Genomic DNA, 26,600 nt, shown 5'->3' with positions numbered 1-26,600 from the left:
ATAACAAGAGATATGATCAGATATGCATGCAGTTTCTAAAATTATTTGAAAATTTAAAGTCACGATTTCTTTGGACATTGATTATATAATAGATAAGACTTTTATGTATATGTATATATTTATGACAAACAAATATGGATTTATTTATTTCTGTTGTGTTAGTTTGGTCAATTCTAAGTTGCTTACATGTATGCGTTGAAGGTGAGTTAATAAATAAAATAAACAATCTGATATATATTCTACGGTTTGTTTGTCGATCGGTTGCAAATAAGACTATGTTAAAAGTTCCTTTTACGCATGAAAAACAAATAATGTTGTCATCTGTCTTGCAGGTTGTGTCGAAAAAGCCGATATCGTTTTTCTCATAGATGCGTCGGGTAGTGTTCGGCCCGCTAATTTCAAAAAGGAACTCGAATTTGCATCGGAAATGGTTGGAAACCTGACGATAGGCTCTGATTATGTCCATATAGGGGTAGTAACTTTCGATTCCCAGGCTTATCTACGCCTAAAGATAGGACAATATAACGAGACGGCAACAATTCAGGATGCTATTATGAAAATTCCATATACAAGTCAAGGAACTAGTACAGATGTAGCACTGCAATTTGTTTTTACCAAAGTTTTTGTCCCACAAGCTGGTGACCGACCTAATGCTAAAGATGTCCTTGTTGTCTTGACGGATGGAGTTTCCAGAAATCCAGCAAATACTGCAAAACAGGCCTATTTCTTTAAAGAGAAACATATCCAAGTTATTAGTGTGGGTATTGGAGGAAATACAAACAAAGATGAGTTAACAGACATGGCTTCTATTCCTGAATACGTTTTTAATGTCCACGATTTCTCAAAACTTGCGACACTACAAGCAACTATTAAGGCTTTAGCATGCAATACTGATGGTAATATTAATTTTATTTTCATTTATTCTGAAACTGTTGTATCATTTTTGAAAATAATAGACATTTAACCTATAGCTCACTATGCAATCGTCAAATAACAAAATAAAATTAGTAGACGAAGCATGCACACTATGCAAGGCGTCAGCAATACACAATCAGAGTCTTGACTACTTTTTAATTAATTTACCAGGTCTACTTTCAAAACCAAATAACTAATGTAAAACGCATTGACATATACATAAAGGTTCCTAACTCTATATCGTAACGGTTTCTGTAAGAGCTAGATTTTGGTATAAATCACATAGGCAGTTGCTATTTGTCCGGCTAGCCGGACGAATAGTACCAGGACTATTTGTCCGGCCAATACAATGCGCATGTCACTATAATATTTGTGTGTTCGTGTAATATTATCTTCAGCATCACCAGGGGGTAGCACATGTTTGATACCTTTAGTGTTAGGGCCTAATCTTGCTACTGGTAATTGAAATTGTTGTTTTCTTCATACTAGTATATAGTCCAATGTGGATAACGAATAATTAGAATAAAATCATATATATCCCATATTTTTTATATAAAAAGAGAAAAGAATTTACTAGCTTGGTTAGTGTTTGACTCGTAAATTTTAAGTTATCGTAAAGGATTTTGTCACAAAATTATTGCCCCCCCCCCCCCCCACACACACACGCACAAAGAGTAAAAACACTGTTTTTTATATTTTATTTACGCGATGGGATCGGGTGTCACAGTGTGCTCCTTTTCCTAAAATTTCTCTTTTCTTTTCTTGTCTTGCAAGACTCATTTTTGGATTATAACTAAGCTAAATTTCATTCAGTTAGACCTGCAATTGTAAAGGCCCTTTTTCAACTACACTTGCTTTGAACAACTTTTCCACCTGTACACAATTGTAGCGAATCGAATAATTTTGTAAAACTAATTCTCCGATCAATTATATATAATTATCTTTTATTTCCCATTTTCCTTGTGATTTCAATGTTTTAGAGTCCCTTTCATAAGATTATATCATTCTTGGAAGTTCATAATATCGTGTTCCATTCCGAAAACTGCATAATTTATCACAAATATTTCAGCCATGATCTTAAAATTTAAAATCAGTGATCAGATTACACGCGCCCCTTGGTGCTACTGAAGATAATGTTACACGCACTTCCGAACGTACATTATATGACATGCGCATTTCAATGACCGGACGAATAGCCCTGGCACTATTCGTCCGGCTAGCCGGACAATAATTATCTTTTATTTCCCATTTTCCTTGTGATTTCAATGTTTTAGAGTCCCTTTCATAAGATTATATCATTCTTGGAAGTTCATAATATCGTGTTCCATTCCGAAAACTGCATAATTTATCACAAATATTTCAGCCATGATCTTAAAATTTAAAATCAGTGATCAGATTACACGCGCCCCTTGGTGCTACTGAAGATATAGTCTCGATAACCCAGACGCATATTTAAATATAGCGTCTGGGGTGATTAACCGGACTGGTCAGATATTTATAGGGGGCGTAACAAATAGTTAAATATAGAACATATCTATAAATAGCACTTCCGGTATCACCATTCTATTTAAAAAAAAAAACAATGATTACAAACAGTAAACAGTGTAACGTTACATGTATAAAAGTTATGTGATTATCAAAACTGACATTTTGTAGTTAACCCTATTTTTTCCCAACTTGCAGAATTTTTTTTCGTGGGAACAATTTGGTTGATTATATTAAGAAACAATGTAGCATGACTGTAGAGTTCCCTCATTATAACAAGGTCTGGATCAGCCACTGTTTGTGTATAGGGGGAATCACGCTCCGCTATGCGCTAAGAGAGCCCAGGGATCCGTTTAGGTGGACCGTGGTACATAAAGCCATACAATATATCCTAATTTTCTGGCGAGTTATAGTTTCTCCGACATGTATCCCGAACGGCCTATAATCTAGGACCTCATCTTTATATTTATTGTCATATTTTCAGTCCTGAACATTTGATACCAATATTTACCACAAGACGATAACCAAGCAACCCAAAATCAATCTTTTTTGTATATTATAATACACCACGTTTAATATTCTCTTATCTTCATACTATAAAATGTCATTTTTCTATATTTTTGTATTATAGCATACACTAGATGTTCTATGAAATATTTTCCACTTGACGTTATAAGCAACCAACAATCGGTATATTAATCTATATTGTATCCACATTAGTCCGTATTCTTTATTTTCCCCCTTTTTTCTTAGTTTTGTCTCGTTATTCTTATTTCTGTAAATCCTTGTTATAATTTATGCTTTTCTTTTTATATAATCTTTCAGATATCTGACGCACTTACCTAACTGGAAAAGCACACATCAAGTTACGTTTATGGAAAGAAAAAAACAACTCATACAAATACTAAGATTTCAATGTAAAAAATCCTCCATTACAACTTATTACTGGCAGATCAGTGAGATCATACAATGAGCCAACTTTTTATTTACAAGTTAACTGATCTTAAAATTGCAAACGACAGAATAGTCTGAATGTTTCACAATAATCTATATCGGCTTATCCTTTTGGGAAGAAAACATTTAGGGACCAATCTTCACACAATACCACTTTGTCAGTCTCCGTGTCCATGAAGAAATACATAAGTTAACCAGTCATTCATGAAACCCAATTTAATACTCTTTGAATGCATGTTTGAATCAATCACATGGAAAAGATGGAATGGGATTTGTCCCATACTGCATAACTTGTAAAAAACAACAACTGAAAAGTGTATTCTCCTACTACAAACTATTATGCTGAGTTCACACGTAATACGAATTTGATTCCAATATCCATCATGTATTGAAGGGCAGCTTCACAAAAATTCTCCTGTACATGTGAACCTTTATATAAAATAAGTAGATTGGTATGATTGCTGATGAGGCAACAACCTAGCAAAGTTCAAATGACATGGATGTTCGCAAATATAATCACTGCTGGGCCTTCAATATTAAGAAAACTCCATACCATATAAATAACTGAGAAGGGCCAGACATGTAAATGAGATACAATTCAAACGTGAAAACTGTAAAATTTCTTATATGATTTTTGATTTGTTTAATTTTTCCGACATATCTGACAACAATGTGCTTCTTGATTTTTGTTTTATTTACTTAATGAATGTCTGTGTGCCTTTTTTCGCTTTATGGTTGCTGTCAGAATAATGTTTATACTGTGATTATAATGATTGCTGGCAGCTTCAGTAATTCAAAACAAATCTTTGAATCTTTTTTTCTTATAAAATTGGAGCTGTTTATGATACAATGAAAATTCAAGTATTATACATTTTTTTTTAATTCTTCACATTTTACACATAATATCTGTGTCCAGAAATCTTCATTGGTTTTTCTACAAAAGAAAGTAAATGTTAAAATCATATTAAGTTTTGGTCACCAGTATAGCATATATGAAAAACAAAATGTTTGGAAAAACATCATTATATAAATATACATTTTAAAATGTCTTGGTGCAAGCTGAATCCTGCTACGACATGCAAGATTATCTCGCTGTGTTGATGACACAACCCATTGGTGGCATTGGGTTGTTTCCTGTTCTTTTGTCGGGTTGATGTCTCTTTGACACATTCCCTGTCTGTATTCACTATCAAAATCATGCATGAACTTTTATTATTGTTGAAGGCCATACCGTTGCCTATAAGTGCTCACATCCACCTTGTTTGAACTTGGGGTGGATAACTGTTTCATTGGTATTCATACCACATCTTCTTATTTGTATAATGTTGACCTTTTGGTACTTTTATTCTCAACTTTTGTTTAAGTCAACAGTATGTCTTCTTAACTATGTTGATCTCTACTTTTGGTAAGAGATCAGTCACCGGGTGTTGCCTCATTGAGACCTCCTTTCATTGATGCTGGGTCTATTGTTTTGCATTAAATCAAATTTTCAGTGTTTTCCTCATGCCATGGTTTTATTTTAAGGTTTAGAAATCCAATTGGTATATATTCACCGACAACATTGCATGTATTCTTTTATGATTTTTTTTAGTGTGGAAAAAATGCCTTTTAAAAGTACAAAAAAAGTATTGTCCAGTTGACCAGTCCAGACTTTGTTTACTAACAGTATATTTAAATTACTTTTTATAACAACGTGTCCCACTTCTTAGCCCCCTTCTTAAATGTTTGTATAAGCTAAATGCATTTGTTTAAAAAAAATCGAGCACAAATCATTTACACCGTTTGGTGTATGTTCAAATTGGCATCTTCTAGATATACTTTGTTTGGTTTTCTTCTGCTAATGGTTTTGGATTGCGTTCCGTCTTTTAAATGTGTACAACATTGCGCATCATTCCTCCCCCCCCTTTTTTTTTTTTACACATATCAAAATGCGAACTCCATCATACAAGGCAGACAGATACCACAAACTTATCCTGGACGAAGTTCATATTTCATAGCACTTTCAATAAAGTATTTATAAAGTTAAAGATAATACAAATCAACCACAAAATGTATTTATAGCGTACACACGACTGTTCGAGTGGTCCCAGTCAATACAAAAATTGCCATTTATTATTATATTATTAACTTGCTTGCGTAGCACGGACATACATGAAAGAATATAACTACTCGGTGTTTCAGGTTGTATTAAAAAAAAAATTACCATTTTTTGTTGTTGTATCATGATTATATCTTACCAAAGTTTGATGTGCTGTTATTTTCCTTTGCGGTGATGGAAGCCATGCTGTCTGGTGTTTTCCACGACTTGTATGTCGTCACAGAAAAATATAAATAGCTTTAAACAACAATCGGTACACTCGGGCTTTTCAATAGTATTATCGTAATATAATTTCTTCCGAAGTCAATAACCAACTTCTTGGTTATTCGTCTTGGACATAATCTTTAAATGCAAGCTAAAAAATCCGATACTATTCCGAATGTCATAAATTACCATTTTTATATCACTTGTCATCCAGACGCTCTACTTTAAAAAATAAAGCGGCTGGATGATCGAGACTACTGAAGATAATGTTACACGCACTTCCGAACGTACATTATATGACATGCGCATTTCAATGACCGGACAAATAGCCCTGGCACTATTCGTCCGGCTAGCCGGACAAATAGCCACTCCGAATCACATATCCATGATCGACTGTTAAATCTATCAACAAATGTTGTATACCTTTTACGATAGAGTATGACATAAATTCTAGGAATGCTTGTCTGTTGGGAGACAGTTTGGCACGTAAAACTGAAAAAGTATCGAGTTGTGATCTTTAAAAGTTCTTTCCCTACAACAAGTGCATATAGTTTTTGCATACAGTACTTGAAACATTTACGTTTCAATGATGATAAATAATGACCAAACCGAATTTATATTTAAAGATACCACAAAACTTGGAAAAAAGCGTAAAATCTTGTCATTGGAAGGTGACGTTTTTTTAAAAGTTTTTCTCTACCAAGAAGCCAACAGTTGGGTTTATACATAGAATAAATTGCAGTCAGATATCCTATTAATATTCAACACCAATACAAGGGAAATTTACTTATCAAATTGATGATTTTACAAGACTACATTAAGAAAGTTTTTCTCCGAATTTATGTCGAGTTTTCTATACAATTGTACAGCTATTTTGAAAGAATTCATTCAAGGATATTTCAGAAAACAAGAGATTAATAATGTATACGTACGTTTTTCTAATTTTCAATTCAAGTTTATCATACCGCAGCTGTATGCAAACTCTTCTCAAAACCCTTTACTCTAAGTTAACGCAAATAAGTTCACATTTTTCATTTTCTTTATTTCAGCAATTACGACGCCTTCTCTTCAATGGTTTATTGGATAGCTAAACAATGAAGTATACAGAACAAAATTAGTGAATGGATGAATGAATGGTCAAATGAATAAATAAATAGACTTGATTTAGAAAATGTCGTAAAATGTTCACGTTTTTGCTGAATAGTAGCTTTATAATAATTCAAAATTAGGTGATAATTTTTAAAATTCTATCCCATCGAACTTGTCTCATATTGTGACTTACGTCCAAAAATTCACAATGAAGGTTTGTTGAGAACAAAAGTTTACGACACATGAGATGATTTCAGCTTCTCAATTGTGAACTTCCCATTTCTATTGTGTAATATTCAAATTGATACGATATTCCAGGGGTTGCACCTACTATCATGTTTTCTCTGATAGGGGTTGCTACTTACAAGGCAGCTATAAAACCTTGAGATTCACGAAATAAAGTTGAAATAATCTCTTCGAAAATTTTACGGACGCCAAAACGAGTTGGTTGACCGGAATTGAATAACTGTTTCATAGATGACGACATATATGTTCCAGTTGTCGTAGCCACAATTTCGTCCTCTTTTCCTTGAATGCGACTGAATTAGAATTATTATCGGGTTTGCACTATCCTGATAAACACGACGGGTGCAACATGTTGAGCAGGATCTGGGTACCCTTCTAGATGACCTGTGATCCCCCACAGTATTTATATTGGGTTCTTGCTTATCAGTCTAAGTTTTCATGTTATATTTACTTTAAACATATTTTATTTCAAAAAATCATGTACATGTCATACATATTTAAATTCAGCGGTACAATAATACTAAGGGATTCGGAAACAAGGTTTCCCTCATATTAACCCGTCTCCCTCATATATGTTATATTTAATGGACTTTTAGTGCTGTTTGTCTTTTCATCGTTTGTTGTTTTTAACCGTGGTATTGTCAGTTTGTTTTCGATTCGTGAGTTTTAATTTCTCCTTTGATGTATTTCTCGTCTCTTATAGTATTGGAGCTTATGGCTGAACATTTTTGTATTTTAGTGTCTATCTAATCTCCCCTTATTGAGAATTCAGGTTCCTCAATGTATTTCTATGACATTTTTTCACTCATCTATGGGCACATATGGATATAGAAGAGTCTTTTTTATGCACGTTTAGACATGAAGTATATAATTGAATGCAGTTGTAGATATTATAAAAATTATCAGACATATATAAATACTACCAAGTGTTTTTATTGTATAGTTTGTTTCTGCGTGTGTTCCATTGTCGTTTATTTTTTGTTCACTTCCGTTTCCTTTTATTTCGTTGTCGAAAGGTACTATACTGTATTGTTTATTTGTCCTGAATGTTCTTGTATTTGTACTGTATCTAATGGTGTCGTTTTAGTGTTATATTTAACATTACCATAAAAGTGCAAGGTTTGGCTAGCCACAAAACCAGGTTCAACCAACCATTTTTTGGAAATGGTCATTGTTTTATTATTGTTCGTTTCTGCGTATGTTACATTTTAGTGACATGTTTCTGTTGTAGTTATAAAATTGAGAATGTAAATGGGGAATGTATCAAAGACACAACAACCCGACCATAGAAAAAACAACAGCGGAAGGTCACCAACAGGTCTTCAATGTAACGAGAAATATCGACTACTATTATAGTAATCATTATTATTTGCTACATCTTACCATGTTCTACAGCTTGTAAACAGGAAAATAAAGGGTGAACATTTAATTGGTAAACTCCCAGGGATGGTTAGTATATGATATGCACTGAAATATTATGTGACTTCTGTAGTATTTGACGGGGAAAGCTTTACCCAAGCCAAGTATTTTTTATTTGGAACAAAGACAAAGTTACATATTGTTTTAAAAGTGCCTATATAACAAAGGCTAAAAGTGGAAAAGCGATGGTGTATTAATCTTTCATCCGTCAGTATATACTCAGCAATTCAAACATTGAGAACTGTCAGTAACTGACCCATCGGAACTGTTTTCTTGTATGATTCAAACGATCAAACATATCTACTGTGTGATGCCTGTCCAGTAAATATTATCGAGAGATTTCTACGTTCAAAGTTTTCCGACAGTTGCTTTATGTTCCATCATACTGGCTAAAAAATCAATTAGAACTATAACAGGTGTAGACCATGTTGTTGACTGGCCTTGTAGTCTGGAGTTGATCCCACACTAGTTAACATACTATATAGTAAAAAATCATTTCTGTAGATCACCGAAAGGGGAAGTGGTCTAGAACACAGTATTATTTTATTTAGGGGGTTCACTATACACGCAAATTTTTATTAGTCTTCACTTCAAGGTTAATCGAGCAAATTTTATTAAATAAGGCTTTTTACAGTTTTTTTACTTTACTACGGGCTCATAAGGATCTTAAATCTGATTTAATTGCTGTGTCCACAATAGACACAGCAATATTATTCTACGTATTTCACCTGTATCGGTTTGGACAATTCCATGGACTATTCCATACACACACCATTATGCTTAAGGGGTTTTCATATGTCATGTCAAGATGATATAGGCTATTTACCGTTGTTTGCCACAAAAAAAATATGGTAAAGTCACTTTTCTGAAAAACCAATATAAATATAGTCAACATATTTATATATTTAATATAACTGTGTTCATTGACCCGAATGTTTTAATGACAACACACACCGAAAATTCGTTTTGGTCTATTCCATGACATTTGCGCGGGAATTATTCATCAGAGACTTAATTTTAATGGACGTTCATTTGGAAAATTTTACTATCTATTTTATGTGAACAATTGTCATACGTGTCTGTGTTTCGTACATTTAAAGGATCAACGTTATTTAAATTCCGTATATCTTCATTTGACATCAGGTTTGTACGCATTTAGTCTCTTTTCTAGTCTATAATCTAAACTGAAGGCCGCGAAGGGACACATGTCATGATGACACGTGCTGCACAATCCCACACATTTCAACGAACAAAAAAGTTACTATTGAATAGACTTTATCAGCTGTTTATTATATAGTCATCTTTATGCATTTCATCCCCTAATGTCAGTCATGATAACACTGGCATTAACAGCGGAAACCGTGTATTCGCGAATTCTGTCTTTCGCCTGGACGATTCCATACAACATTGTATATTAGGGGTTTACATTATGGACGATTCCATATAACATTGTAGTTCAGGGGTTGTTTACATGTTTAGTCATATCTGGTATCTTAATGAAAACGATGTACATAATTTCTACATATTTGTATATGTTGAAGGAAACAGCTCAATTTCATGATAATTTGGTATACTGAAACATGACTTAAGTTTTTTGTACAATTTTGGTGTGTATAAATGACTACATTACAGCCCTGAAATTCTTGATGCATTTAATGAGGGGGGATAGGAGGGGTTTACTCTTTAACGGATTTACTATACGCATGTAAATACTGGTGGAGGATATTCAGTGTATTTTTATACACCGTACTCAGCTGAGTTTGCCTTGATTGGAAGAATATATTTACAGACAGCTATAGTATAGATGAAGCAGCTGTATTAATTTAGACTTGGCCTTTACCTGGGAATTCCCAAAATACAATGCTGACATGGAATTTACCATCAATTTGGAATAAGCATGATAGTCATACTGCCATACACATCAATATTTCTTTTTTTAAACCAATATTTATTTATAAATGCAGTGGTGGATCCAGGAATTTCCATAAGTGGGGGCCCACTGACTGACATAAGAGGGGGCTTGCTCCAGTCACGCTTCAGTGATTCCCTATATAAGCAACCAACCCTGGCCCCCCCTGCCCTGGCCCGGGCCCTTAATCCGCCTCTGAAATGCATAGAGTATGAAATGTATAGTTTAGCAATGATTGTGTATATCCCTCCTGTAAATGTGCTTTAAATTTTGGTGTATCTATTTGGTATTATTCATTTATTTAAAAACATGATTTTATCATATTTTACAGAAACTTATCCTACAATTGTCATTTTTTTTGTTTATCTGTCTGTTTTGGTGTGATAAAATGGCAGCTCATAAATTGCCATGTTCAGTCATGCAGGGGACTTACTGAAATAAGTGATTTTTAAATCACTTTTTTTTAGTAGAAAATTCAGTTTGCAAGGTTTAGTCACAAATTGGGATTTTGTAGTTTTTCAAAACTTAAAACAAATAGATTTAAATGATATCTTTTATTTAGTACATGTACATTTAAAAAAAAAAAAAACACACTTTTTGCTACTTTTAAGTAGCAAGGTGTATGCCTTTGATGCTATCATTTAGCTGAAAATTCTATTTTAGTTGAAAAAATGCTATAATAATGGCTTTACATATTGAACTGATACTTTTTTAAATGATTTTTCCCAGCAATGGGAGTATTTTTCCTGTGAAGTTCAAGGTTTCATCTTTCAGATTATGTAATAAAATTCTACTGTTTGCGATAAAAATATTCACTGTTTAGGGGTGTTGAAATTAGGTCTTACATAGTTGATGCGTATCCGATCTGCGATTTGTATATATTTCAATGGTGCTCTTGGTAAGGCCAAAAAAATATGTTTGTTTACGGGTACCTGACCGATCCTATTTTGAGATTCCACCCTAAGCCATTTTATTGCCGTCGTAAGAAATAATCCAATTATTATAAATAGGGGAACTCCTGCCCATGGACAACTCGGACCATGCAAGACGGACCACACAATTCAAAATCATGGCGCAAAAAATAATAAAAAGAAAATACAGACCTACCTACCTACCCTACATATTTTGATGATGTAACCTTAAACAGACATGTTAGTTTTCTCGTTTGAATTGTTTTACATTGTCTTATCAGGGCCTTTTATAGCTGACTGAGGTATGGGCTTTGCTCATTGTAACATGTACAACAATCAAACATCAACCCACACTAAACTGAATGTAATTGAAAGACATCTAGAGGTTGATATCAGAGACGGATTTATCATTTAGGGGGGGCGGGCCCCTGCTATTTGAGAAAAAAATTGGTTGCTTATATAGGGAATCACTGAATCGTGACTGGAGCGAGCCCCCTCTTAGGTCAGTCAGTGGGCCCCCACTTTAGAAAATTTCTGAATCCGCCACTGGATATACAGTATCGAACAGAAGATAAAAAAGGGAACAATATGGTGAATTTTAAAGATTAATATTATTTCATGTACATGCATTTGAAATAATTAAGATATATATTGTTTCGATTTTTTTAGTTCTTTTAGTCTTGCATGTACATAATTATGTGTACATATATCACTGATTCAGTAGCAATGGTAAATAGACACTGACAAGTCTTAGATAATATTTTATAGTTTTTAATGTTTTGTCCGTTGACTAAAATTAGGTGGAGGTTTGTGTGTTCTTATTTCCAACAGAGGTAAACTCAACACATATCAATGTGTGCATGAAGCAAATTGATAGTTGCTAGATACGGAATGATTGTACCACAAGAAAGTTTTAACCTGTGTATATATACTTAAAATATGATAAAAAAAATCATGTCTTTTTCAGGACTTCTGAATCCAACCATGTAGCTAAAATATGACAAAAAAAATCATGTCTTTTTCAGGACTTCTGAATCCAACCATGTAGTATGGAATGTTTTTGAGATGTGGTTTTGGTCGATGGATGTTAATGAAGGACCTGTAGTACAAAGTATATCACTGAATTTAGCTCTTTGTCTAAGTGTATTATTGAATACTTTGCTTTGAGCTCAGTTCATTGTTATGCAAATCATTCTTTGTGAAATAAAGATTTGACAGAAAACTCTCATGTACAAGGATTTGTCAAAGTAGTATCATCTCTATTTACAATGTAAGTATTAGGGAGATAAAAGCATTCTATTTTGATTTGAACCAAACATATTATAAAAAAAAGAACAAATTTACCCGAGAATGCTACTACCACTTCTAGCAATATGATGCTAGGTTGTTTTAATACATCTGTACTAGCTGCCTACTGATGACTCGGTTCTGAGTGTAAATGGTCCTTCAACTATGCTGGGAAAAATTATAAGGCATATCTAGGCTTATCAATTTCTAAAACAATATTTCATTGTACATGTTTGAAATTTTTAAACAACCACAGAAATTTTTGCAGTTGAAATAAATGTAGGTATCCTGTCGTCGTCTTCCCAAGACGGATGGTTTCCAGATAATAACTTCAGTATAAGTAAAAAGGAAGCTTTAAAATTATAACATACTGTGGATTCATTTATTTTCGTGGGTACCAATTTTCGTGGATGAAAGAAAATTTGCATTTTTGTGGATATTTAATTTCGTGGTTTTGCCGAAATCTGCATACAAGCCTATAGAAAATTTGTTAATCGTTGAACATTTAATTTTGTGGTTAGACTCTACCCACGACAGCCACGAAAATTGGTATCCAAAGAATAATTGTGAATCCACAGTAATATTTATAATCATAAAAAGAAGCTTGGGATTGTTTTGGGGGGGTTATATATATAGTCCCTAAGGTTTAGGAATAAGGGTTCCAAAGGTGACCAAAACAAGCATTAATCTAGTGTCCGTACAAAAAGTTGTGTATAAGTATTTCAATTGTTCTGAAATTGTACCATAATATTGAATACCATAAGTAGAAGGTTGAGGTCTATTTTGTGGGTTATGGGGCAAACAGTCTAGGAATTAAGGGCCAAAAACAAACATTTTTGTAAATTCCAGACAATAAATTGGTGTTATTTCTTTGTCCAGAATGGTTTTTGAATTACCTTAAACCAATGCTTTATGAAATCTTCTTTAAAAATTGGAGTTTAGATTTCTCTGTCCAGAATAGTAGTTGAATCAACTTAAAATAATGCTATACATGTATATACAATATACAATGCAAAATTCACTTTACTACCAACTGATAAATTTAAGCAGTCTTTAATAGCCATTCAGTGATTACAAGTACTTTGATTATCATTCTAGGGTTATGCCCTTTCACAAATGGAAAAATTTCTCAAGTTTGTCTCAACTAAATTTAGTGAAATATGTATATAATGCTTATTCCCTCTAAACTCAGTTTAAGTTAAATTTTTGGCAGCTTCACTTTATGTACCTTTTTAACGTTATATGCTAGCGGGGGCATTATCACCATGACTGTATGACATTTATATTTTAATACTTTATGTTTTATTAAAATGAGTAGTTGAATAATTTTTGTTGCAAACTCCATTAGAAATTTGATTTGAGATCATTTTTATACGACCGCAAAAATTGAAAACTTTTTGGTTGTACATTGGTATCACGTTGGCGTCATCATCTTCATCCAAAGACATTTGGTTTTCGCACTCTAACTTAAGTAAAAGTCAATAGAAATATATGAAATTTAGACACAAGGTTTATGACCATGAAAGGAAGGCTGTGATTGATTTTGGTTATTTTGGTCTCAACAGTTTAGGAATAAAAGCCCAAATTAGCATTGTTCATGGTTTTTGCTCTATAACTCAAGTATTAGTAAACAGAAATCTTTGATATTTTAACATAAGGTCTATGGCCACACAAGGAGGGTTGGAATAGATTTTGGTAGTTTTAGTCCCAACAGTATAGGATTTAGGAACCAAAAACAGGTCCCAAATAAGCATTTTTCTTGGTTTTTTTAACAATACCTTTACCATAAGTTAATAGAAATCTTTAAAGGTTTATGACCACAAAAGGAAGGTTTGGATTATTTTTGGAAGTTTTGGTCCCAAGGAATAAGGGGCCAAAATTAAACTTTGTTTGCTTTCATCAAAAAAATGAATTATTGTGCTTCTTTGATATGCCAAATCTAACCGTGTTAAGATTCTTAATTTTTTGTCCTGTTTTTAAATTGATCTACATTAAGGTCCAATGGGTCCAAAATTAAACTTAGTTTGATTTTAACAAAAATTGAATTTTTGGGGTTCTTTGATATGGTGAGTCTTAACATGTACTGAGATTTTTGATTATGGGCCCAGTTTTCAAGTTGGTCCCAATCGGGGTCAAAAATTATTATACCAAGTATTGTGCAATAGCAAGAAATTTTCAATTGCACAGTATTCTGCAATAGCAAGAAATCTTTAATTGCACAGTATTGTTCAATAGCAAGAAATGTTCAATTGCACAGTATTGCACAATAGCATGAAATCTCCAATTGCACAGTATTGTGCAATAGCAAGAAATTTTTAATTGCATTGTATTGCACAATAGCAAGAAATATCTAATTGCACAATATTGCGCAATAGCAAGAAATTTTCAATTGCACAGTATTGCCAATAGCCAGGAATATTCAATTGCACAGTATTGTCCCGTTTTCAAATTGGTCTACATTAAGATCCAAAGGGACAAAAATTGAACTTGGTTTCATTTCAACAAAAATTGAATACATGGGGTTCTTCAATATGCCGAATCTAAACTGTGTATTTAGATTTTTAATATTTGCCTAATTTGGGCCCCGGTTATCAAATTGGTCCACATGGAGGTCTAAAGGGTCTAAAATTAAACATTATTTGATTTCATCAAAAATTGAATTCTTCGGGTTCTATGATATTCTGTTTTTAACCATGTATTTAGATTTTGGATATTGGACCAAAATAGGTAAATGTCCAATTTAAAAAAAAATTAAGTTGAAGTTCTTAGGCCTTAAATAAAATATTGTTTGTTTCCCCAATCCTGACCGACCCTTCAAAATTGGTGCTACTCTTAAAATTTTATTGTCAAAACTAAGTGAAATATTATTTTATTCATTTTGGATTTTCAGGCTTGCCGGATCGTCCGATCATATTCAAGCTTTTTGGAAAAATAAAATTATTTCCCTACCTACCTATCCACACCTGGCTTGGCAGGGTCGGGATTGGGGAAACAAAAAATATTTAATTTAGGCCTTAAACCACATTGAATCTGTGTCAGAAACCTATGTTGTGTCAACTATTTAACCACAATCCAAATTCAGAGCTTTTATCCAGCTTGAATGTTGTGTCCATACTAGCCCCAACCGTTCAGGTTTCCACTTCTGCAGTCGTATAAAGCTGTGGAGTATCTGTCCCATTCATTTGTTATTTCTTGATTTGTGTGAATTAACATGGTTACAGTAAATGTTAATTACTACACTTGCATACCACAACAAATACTGTATTGGTACATGTATCACTTATATTTGTATCCATATAACAAAACAAAAAATGAAAAGGAATAATTTTGCAATACCTTTTGAGTACTAAATAGCTTTTTAGGTATTTAGACATATTAAGACTTATTAAGTAGATGTTGATGATATCTGCTTGACATGCTTCAAATTCGATCAGATTACTTTTGGAGCAGTTATGAGTCTTTGAAGCATGCTCACAAAGGTTCTTTTGGTGAAATCATTTTTATATTGGTCAAAATTTGTCTTTGCTTCGACCAGCTTTGGAGGAGATATAAAGAATTGATATAAATCAGCACAGAGGTTTACTTCCTATCTTATTTAGCCCCAATAATCAAGTCAGACATAAGCCATTGTCATTACTTAAAACCAATAAATGTATTCTAATCTGAGGAAGAAATTCAACATTTTAACAAAAAAATTTACTAATGATACTGACGATCCACCACAAAGTAATGTAAATAGAACCATACCAATAGTAAGCAAATACATATAAAAAAAGATGAGGTATGATTGCCAATGAGACAATTCTCCACAAGAGACCAAATCGACACAGAAATTAACAATTGCTCTCCAAGCTACAAAATGTATCCAAAACCAAAGATGTAGAACATGTTCTATCATAATCATTTGGTAACTAATGTAATTACTGTCTCCCCATGTCTGTATTGAACATAAAAAAATATCAAATAAATAACACTCCTAATGCTCAGATCGGTTGTCACCGTGCAACACAGTTATTAACACCATATAGGAAAAACATAGAACTTTATTGTCATTAGACACTGTCAAACATCCAAACATACTATCCACACTCATCTGTGTCCACACTTGTTCCCAATAACAAGAAATCAAGACACAGACATATCTATAATACTAAAAAGACGAGGTCCAAATTGTCAACGTCATCACGTAAAATCGACGAATCAAAGAATTCAACTTTATATACAACTAATATAGTACAAAAGTGTAGATTAAAAATTACATCACTCCAGGTCCTTTTGTTTTCCACGTAATTAATATTGCCAATAATTAAGAAGTTCCGGGTCGAGTCCGATACCGATACCAATAGTATAGTCACCTGTTACCTATTACCGTATCTGTACGCTCCGCATCTGACAGGCGCACCACCAAACGGTGTATTCAGGATTGATATGCTATATACACGGGTCATAATCACAGGGTTGATACTACTAAATTGTCAAATTGTTACCTATTGTAGTATTTTAATCAGTAAGACTTTCTAAGAGGTTAACTATACGAATACTAAAAATCTGGACTAAGTTTTCAATTTGTCAGCGGGTATGACGTTAAACAGCGAATCAAAGAATTATTCAACTTTATTTATAACTAATATAGGACAAGTCTGTTGATTAAAAAATACCCCATTGTAATAATAATCATCTATATAATACTTAAATTACGAAGTCCAATTTTTCAGCCGTCATCACGTAAAAACGACGAATCAAAGAATTCAACTTTATATATCACTAAAATAATAGTACAAAGGTGTAGATTGAAAATTACACCACTCCAGGCCCTTTTGTTTTCCACGTAATTAATATTGCCAATAATTAAGAAGTTCCGGGTCGAGTCCGATATCGATACCAATAGTATATTCACCTGTTACCTATTACCTAATCTGTACGTTCCGCATCTGACAGGCGCACCACCAAACGGTGTATTCAGGGTTAATATGCTATATACACGGGTCATAATCACAGGGTTGACACTACTAAATTGTCAAATAGCTACCTATTGTAGTATTTTAATCAGTAAGACTTTCTTAGATAACAAGACAAAAAAATGAGGAACAGTTTTCAATTTGTTAGTGGGCATACATGACGTAAAACAGCGAATCAAAGCATTCATCTTTATTTATAACTAATATAGGACAATGTTGTTGATTAAAAAAAACTCAATTCCATGACCTTTTGTTTTCCAAATAATTAATGTTACCAATAATTGATAAGTTCCAGTTCGACGGGTTCAAACAGAAAGATTTGAAAGCAGAGAAAAACTGTGTATCTTATAATCGGCATGACTTTATCAGATGACAATACTAATACTAAAATAAGGCTTGCGCATAGTTATATACCTTAATTCAGTCACGGACCCGCGATATCACGGGTGTGTTCTAGTATACATAAACACAGAGCTGTCGGAGATTCACCAGAGGTGTTCAAGGACGAAAAATCTTTAGATGTAGAATTGGAACTGAGAGATGTTAAATAAAGAAAAGATCATTAATATGTTGATTGATATAAAGACAAACATACCCAACTGCTCAATCTTGGAGAAAACAAGTGTCATTCCAAATTAACAGTACCCTTATGATAGTCAAACAAAATTGCATTAAAAAGAGAGATGTGATTAATTCATTGCCAATGAGACCACTATCTATTTAAGACGAAAATGAAAAAAATGTAAACAACTACTGACAATGTTAACTGTTTAACCATCAATTGTGATAAAAAAAACCAATACCATATAGATAAAACAAGAATGAAAAAACAAAATGCGACACAATTCAAAGAGTAAATAACGAACATCTATTGTGGAAATTCAGAAAATTGAACCTTGTGTCCCAAGACAATGAATCGTGAAACACATGATGATGCAGCTTAATTACAACTCAAAGATGTTTCGAAAAAAAGAGTGTTGACTCATGACATTGATTACAAGTCCCAATGACTGTTAAAACGATTCGTGAAAATGGCAATTGGTATGTTCATGTCTGGAGCTCCCTTTAAGAGATATGTTACAGGTACAGGGAAGGTATTAACGTTGCTAACGTAAAATGTTATTTTCGCGACGTCAAACTGTGACATATCTGAGGAAAAGATTTTCGAATGATTTTCCCCATTCAAACTGATTTACCTTTACGAGTTCATGGACCCCTATTTTTAAAAATGACATTCGGTTTGCTTACGTATGAAGATAATTTGTTTCAAATTTCATGAAAAAGTCAATGTTGCATTTTTTTTTAATTTGATAAATATGCAGCAAAACATGACGTTTTTTTTTTATACATTTATGAACATTTGATAAATTTAAGTACTTTCTAAACAAAATGTTTCAAATAATTATAGAATACTAATTTAAAGGAGAACTTATAAATAATTTAACAAAAAAACAGTTTGTGGTTATTTTTTAAAACTAAAAAGTTATGCATTTCTGTCACAGTGGGAGGTAAAGTACGTCCACAAATTCGAATTTTAAGCAAATATCTGAAATTTCGACCTCATTTTACTAAAGAAAAGTGGCACACGAAGGTATGTTTCTTAAAGGGAAAAATTCTCATCGTCATAAATAAACTGTTGGAAATGCCCTTAACCGAATAAATCAGAAATGTTTTGGCAAATAAGAAAGGTAACCAATTATGGATTTCTAAATGGTTCTAATGCTCGGTATGCTGACCTTCAGCAGCTGATTAATGGATAGGTTGGTTTTTAAACAAACAAAACATTAAGATAAGAGGATTTTCATTGCTTGATCTGATGAAAGGTTATTACATTACACCTTCTTTCAATGAAAAAGGATTTTTGAATATCATTTGCAATAACAAACCAGATCAGATGTTTCTAAACAGTATCTTTTGGCTTTTAAAAACTTTAAACCACAACTTTTACGGGTATGTAAACTGTATGCGAACACTATTCTAGTAATTATATTCAATGTATAATTATTTCTATTAAAACAATACAATTCTAAGTATTGTATTTACTGAACGAAACTATTAGTACTTTTTAACAAAATCATTCTGTTCGAGTTTTATAAATGTCTTCAAAAACAAACTTGAAAAACAGTCAAAATGTATTTTAACAATTTTAACGATTTATTTGTTTTTATTGGTTAATTGAATTATTCTAGTAACTAAAATACATTTTAAAATACAACTTTTCAATGATTTTAAGAAACAAAATATTCTTTTGAAAACAACATGAAATTACAGGTATAGTTCTCTACTGTCGCCTTAATTTAATGTATTATATTTTTTCGTGCTGGCTTGAAACTCCGAAAGCGGTCTCCATTTCGTTCGACGAAATAGTTTTTTATGATGTTTTAGCCTCTTAAAACTAACATCAACATTATTTTACATGAAATATATTTAATTTTTCATGCTAATATGTATTTCTTTGTTTGATAGTTTTAATAGAAAGTAAATTATGACTTGTTTAAGTGTTTTCCTCCTTGATAAGGCATGTGAGGATTGTCACCATATTCAGTTTGCATAATCTAATTCTTAAATTGTTTTCTAGTATTTGCAGATTGACCCATTGACACAAAGGTTAAATTCCAGGTCGCATAGATAAGATCATAATTTGGTCAGATCAATTGTCATAACAATAACAATGAAGTTACTCATTGTTGCTTTCCTTTTTTTCGTAGTTAAAACGCTACTTGTAGTTCAAGGTGAGTAGATTTATTCCATTTTTAAATTTTGAAAAATACATTTTTTTTTGCTGTAGAGATTGATTAATGGATGCAAACACAAAAAGTAACATCCCACAGGGAAGCATATTAGAATTCTGACTTTTAACTAGTGCGTGTGTGACTGAGAACCAGAAACTACAAAGATAAAGTTAGTGCGATAAGAGTGTTTATTTGTAAGCATGTTATTAGAAGATTTTTAATTTTTGTTTTTATTTATCTTATCACGTTTGACATGTTTGGTTTAGAATCGAGACGATTAAAAGATTGTCTTCTCGTGTCTAAACACGTCTGCTATTAAAGACTGACCCCCCCCCCCCTTTTACGGTGGTACCTAACACTACAGGGAGATAAGTCTGTAAACTCAGCTTAACGTTTTAATTACGTTGTGTTGTTAAGGGAATATCAAGCTTCACAATGACCACAATCAGTGTTTGTCAAACTGCTTTATAACCAGTATAATTTTTCTTATAAAATGGTTTGTTAATTCTTTTGATATTTTTACATTTTGTCAAAGGGTCAAAGTAAATTCTTTGTAAAATTTTATGAAAATTAAACGAGCCAAATTTATTTAAGTGAAAGTTTTGGGTACCATCTTAAGATGTTTTCAGTTTATTTATTTTGTTGCATTTTTGTCTCATCGTCGTATACAAAATATCTTCTCTTAATCGACTGTAACAGTTTTAATATCACGATTTCAAATGTAACTGCTAAAAAGATACAAACACTATCAAAGAGATATTAGAACCTCAAAAATCAAAGAAAAACAGAACACCATGGCAAACACAAAACAAAACAAAACACGAGAAAACGAACAAATAAGCAGTTAACTACTAAGAAAACCTCAAGATTTAACATAACGAATGTATTACAAAGCGGTCGTAAGCTCGGGCTTTCAAGAAGGATTATTAATTCTTAGCACCAAGTACAAATCATGTTAAATGTCATATTTTACAATTGGTAAACATGTACGATGCAATTTTTTTTTAACGCAACGTACTATACTTGGGAAATGAAATAGTGATATATGATGCCAATATGATTTGTTTCTCCCAGTCGAACAACATGATATTATGGAAAGTTTTTTTTTCGGATAAAGAATTACCAAACAAGATAACACGTTTGTAAATTTTTGCTCGATTGCATTTTGATTCTGACACCCATACATCTTTAGATAACCAGAACTACCATCTGGTATTTTTGAATTTTGATTTTGATTTCATTGTTATTTTTACGATTACTTCTTCTTCAATATGCCAAAACCCATACTATTCCATATAATCGACAAAATTCAAACTAAAAGAATTCTTGTAGCTATAGGATGTGTAGAAAAAGCAGACATTGTTTTTCTCGTTGATGCATCTGGTAGCGTGGGCGCAACAAACTTCAAGAAAGAACTAGAGTTCGTTTCAACGATATTGTCCAACTTTACCATAGATCCAGACCACGTACAAGTAGGCGTTGTAACGTTCGACAGCACAACGTATCTACGAATAAAACTAAACCAGTATAATAATACACAATCTATACGAAACGCCGTGAAAGGAATACCATACACTGGTCAGCTGACAAATACTGATATAGCCCTTCAGTTCATACTCAGTAAAGTTTTTGTTCCAAGTGCCGGAGATCGATCAGATGCGAAAGATGTATTGGTTATTTTGACAGATGGTGTGTCAGGAAATCCATTAAATACCGCAAAACAGGCATACATTTATAAAGAAAAACATATTCAAGTTATAAGCGTTGGCATTGGGAGAGGCGCTAACAAAGAGGAACTCACAAACATGGCATCCGTTCCAGGATATGTTTTTCAAGTCACAGATTTTAGCAAACTTCTAGGCATACAAAAAACCATCCATGCATTGTCCTGCAATAATGACGGTAAATTATAACGTATTATAAACGAGACGGTTATAAGTCATGTGTATGTAAAACACATAATTTGTTGATATTCTGTTTGCTCTTGACCATGTTTCACTGGCGTCAACGTGATGATCGTAACTGCAGTCATCCCAATATGGCGGACATAAATATAGGAAAATTTTATAAGGCTGATTTCTTCACTTTAGCAGCTTGTTTTCAGATTTGTATTATGTCAATGAAAATCTTTATAAGTACTGCCATTGAAATATTTTTTCGGACAGGAGGGAAAAGGAACAAGAAGAATGAAAATCGACATACAAAAAATCACGATGATGATCGTAACTTTTATTGATTTTTATCAACGATGATCGTAACTTATACTTAAGATGATCGTAACTGTCTGTTCCAAAGAAGCATTTTCTTATAGATAAGGACAAATAAAGCTGTCTAGTATGCGAACAAATGTACGTTATCAGCAGATATTGTGAGGAACGATCACAGAGTTATCTAGTTCAATATTAAAATGTTTTATATTGATTTCAAATGTTTATTTGAATAAGGTTTTGCACAGTTCATATTAATGACCAGTTTGTTTTTATTGGATGTTTTTTATTCCATTTTTTCCCCTTACACTTTATAGGGACAATAGAACCTTTCGACGATCTGGTATCTTTTTGGAATTCTGACTTTATAGTTCCTTTCATTAACATATTTACGATTTTAAAAGGAAAGAATGAAAAAATAAAGCATTAAGAAGTGTAATTATATATGTTCAATGACCAAAAAACCAATGAAACCGTTAATAAAGGGAGCTACTATTTGATTTTAATTTGAGGTGGGACTAGGATGAATAATTTTGTCCGGCATTTTTTATGTTGAAATCTCTATCCTGCTTTTTTTATTTTTATTCTATTCAGTCCTGATTTTTTCATCCTGATTTTATTTTACATTAATTGTCATACTGCCTTTTTGTTTGGTCAAGATGTTCATCCGGCCTTTTTTTTTTTTTTACTGAAATCGCATGTCCTGCCTTTTTCCAAATTTCATCACCCCATTTAAAAATCAAATGGTAGATCCCTGTTTGGCTTAAAACAACTTCCCGACTAACTTCAATAATACATGTCATATACCGTATAAATGTAAGAATTTAAAGCTTGAAAAATTTAATATGAACGTGTATAAATGTACCATCTATTTCAACTTTTCCTTCTTTACATAAATAGCCCACCCATGGCAAATATATGCAAAAGTAGTCCAGTGGTGTATCCAGAGATTTTCATAAAACGATGGGGGACTGGCTGCCTAAGAGAAGACCCGCTACAGTCATGCTTTATTGATTCCCTTTACAATCAACCAAATTTCCCCCACAAAAAGGTGACGCGACCACCATGACCCTCCCTCTAAGTCCACCTCTGTAGTCTACCAATGTTTAATAGTCATAATTTGATCTGGGAACAGTATTACTATATATGTTCCTGGTTTGATTAAGAAAAAACAAGACCATGCAGGCAACAATTTAAAACCGATAGAAAGTCATCAAAAATAGTGTAACTTCATGCCTTCCTTTACTTTATTCCGTGAAAGTTTTGGTCTGAATTCTTAAACTGTATCATGAGAATGATATTAATATAAACTTCATATCAACGTTAATATATGTTGAATGTTAACTAAATTACTCATAAGAAAAAAATATTGAGGACATTTGCATATAAGTCTGCTAATCCCCCTTGTGTCATTTCTTTTTAGAATAGCGGTTTTCATTTATTCTTTGTTTAATTTTAAAATCATAACATTTATTTTATTGTGACTGCTAAGTAGGGTGTTCATTTAGTGAAAAGAAAAACATTCGTAAAGTTTAAGTTACGATCATCTTTTCATAAAAACAAGTCCAAGTTACGATCATCATCGTTATTTTTTTAATCTCGATTTTCGTTCTTCTGGTTGTTTTTCTATAATTTATGAAAAGCACATACAATGGCAATGCATATAAAGATTTTTCTTGCTATAAAAAAAAGATGAAAATAATCTGTTAAAGTGGAGAAATCAGCCTTCTGAAATACCTCTATATTTGTGTCCGCCATATTGGGATGATCGTAATTGCAGTTACGATCATCACGTTGACGACAGTGATGTTTTAAATCGTCTTAAAAGTTAAATTTAATATATCAGGTCACTATACCTTACGTCGTTTCGTAGCCAGCGATAAAGGTAAATTATCTATCATTTTATTTTAGGATTGTGTAAATCAAAAAGGTTATACGAGTAAAACAATCACGTGCTACATTCTAATACATTACATTCCCTAAAAAGTGAAAATCCAAGAAGTGAGCCGAATTAAATATTATTCTGTTACGTGTTCATTGTCAATGTCATTAAGTACAAACTGATATTATTTTAAGGAGAAAAAAAATTGAGAATGAGGTTAATGATGTTAATAATTGATACATGTGATTACATTTGACACTATATTAAAATATAGATTTTGAAGGTTTTACCTAGCAAACTTTGAACAAAGTCAATGTGATGTGTTGATAATACCAAGAACTAGAGAAAAAAATACAGTTCTGCTATTTTATACTAAAATAATGTATAAAAATCTGCATTGTAGTTATCACAACACCTTCACTGCAGTGGATGTTTGGATGAATAAATCATTAAGACGGCAGCAGTAAATGGTAAAGACTACTGTAACGTTTTTAATGATTTAAATTAAATAGAAAAAAAACTTAAAGTGTTGTTATAAAACCTGATCAAAAGAATTGAGCAATACCTTTGCTGCATGTATTCAGACAAAATAGTGCACACACATAATTTTAAACTTGTATTAGTACCATGCCGGGAGTTACAAGTTAGGCAGGAACCTGTTAACTATTTTGGAGCTATAAGTTTACCCCCAGTTTTGGTTGGATATTTTTTTTTTATGACAGGCATACTTGACTTTTGTAATTATTGTAGAGGAGTAAAGAAAGAGAACTCTTTAATTGTAAATAAATAGTTTACTTATTATGACTGACTTTTGACACTATCATTGTCATCGACCCAGCGAATATAAAACATCCCCAAAAATGCAAAGCTTATAATTTGCTCAACCAGTTGAAAACGTTTCGTCTACTTGAGACGTATGAGTGACGCTTGAATCAAAACAGTTAGAAAGGTAATAAAATGTAATAAAGGAAAAACAAAAATATCCGAAAAGTTGTGCAAAATCCACGGCTAAGGACCTCTATGTTAGGCGTAAAGAAACCCCTTAGAGTTTTGAATAATTAAAGCAGAAAAACTTCTGAAAATAACAATCGTGTTGATATTTTAGACTATCTACTTTGATAATGGTACTTTCTAAACCAGAAGTTGCATCGACCCAGTGATTGTAATCAAACTTCATCATAGAAAATCACGCTTACAGTTTGTTACTCTAACAACAGACACATGTTTCGTTTAAATAAGACACACTAGTTGTTCTCGAATCAAACAGTGAGAAAGACATTGCAAATCGATTAAAACCATTGAAGGACACACATGATTGTAGAAAAATGTGTTCCGAATAATTAACAAATATATCATATGAACAGAAAATGAACTGAAAATGACCATATCATTAATAACAGGGCTGATATATTCTGACAATATGAAGTCGGATCTGAAATATATAATAAAATGAAGAATTAGAATATTTGATATGATGACAAATACACTTTACGTTTCTGTGGGTAATATTTGTCTATAATTCTGACTTGATCCCAGACTGAGCAAGATATCTGTTTTACTCTGGACAGACACATGCTGTCAGGGTTTGAAAAGAAAGATACATGATATCAGAGCGCAGTTTACAACTAATTGATATCACTGCAAACACTTATACGCAAAGTTTGCATTGATTTGAAGAAAAACAAGTAGAAACTAAGTTCGATTGAAAAAGAAGGAGGAATGCTGCAAATCAATTAATAAGTCACTGAAGTTTACTGAAAAAAGTAAACTTATCTAATCCTTTCAAAACTATGTTAAATGTATTGATAAACGAACTAGCTGATTATATGTGGAAACTCTAGTGCAGAAAAGTACTTTATGATGTCACTATGACGTCTTAAACATAATGAAATATACGTATCTGACCTAAAATGACTATTTCGTGCATAGTTAAAAAAAGATAAAAATACATAAGAACAAGTGATGTATCCAATCTCTTTTTTCCTTAAATCTTTGTAAAATACTTTTTGTAGACTTTGTGACTAGCTTGATAATCAATGTACATAAATGACACCCTTATAGTGAAAGACATATTTGACCCTCAAAAGTGACAGCATTTACAACCAATGGGAAAGCGTTCAATCCCATTGAATTGAGAAGTGCTCTTCAGCAGGATACACAATGAGGCATCGAATATAATTTGATAGCAAGTCTCAAGCTATTGTTATATAGGACAGAGTGTATTGTTATGTATTTATGAACCGTTTTTTTCTGCATAATTATTGTTTCGATGTATTTTCCCAACGCTTTAGACTACTAGTTATT

The 26,600-nt window shown here is 32.5% G+C and overlaps 1 protein-coding gene across 1 annotated transcript; it reads left to right on the top strand.

The window, feature by feature from the left end:
- Nucleotides 1-94: 94 nt before the first annotated feature.
- Nucleotides 95-24,888, top strand: LOC134710792 (collagen alpha-1(XII) chain-like). The gene is made up of 6 exons (XM_063571190.1): nt 95-201; nt 333-896; nt 1,314-1,373; nt 20,109-20,207; nt 21,540-22,109; nt 24,700-24,888. The coding sequence occupies exons 1-6, from the start codon at nt 135-137 to the stop codon at nt 24,735-24,737; spliced, it is 1,398 nt and encodes a 465-aa protein (XP_063427260.1). The 5' UTR covers nt 95-134; the 3' UTR covers nt 24,738-24,888.
- Nucleotides 24,889-26,600: the final 1,712 nt, after the last annotated feature.

The sequence above is a fragment of the Mytilus trossulus genome, chromosome 3 (genome assembly GCF_036588685.1).
Source record: "Mytilus trossulus isolate FHL-02 chromosome 3, PNRI_Mtr1.1.1.hap1, whole genome shotgun sequence".
NCBI lineage: Eukaryota > Metazoa > Mollusca > Bivalvia > Mytilida > Mytilidae > Mytilus > Mytilus trossulus.
Note: the sequence above shows the minus strand (reverse complement) of the source record. Positions and strands in the feature narration are given on the sequence as shown.

Bases quoted from the DNA above. Each gene is read 5' to 3' on its own strand.
- LOC134710792 (XM_063571190.1), top strand. From the start codon at position 135: ATGGATTTATTTATTTCTGTTGTGTTAGTTTGGTCAATTCTAAGTTGC. The intron at 1,374-20,108 runs GTAATTGAAATT...CGCATAGATAAG, and splicing joins AGGGCCTAATCTTGCTACTG to ATCATAATTTGGTCAGATCA. The intron at 22,110-24,699 runs GTAAATTATAAC...TCTGCATTGTAG, and splicing joins ATTGTCCTGCAATAATGACG to TTATCACAACACCTTCACTG.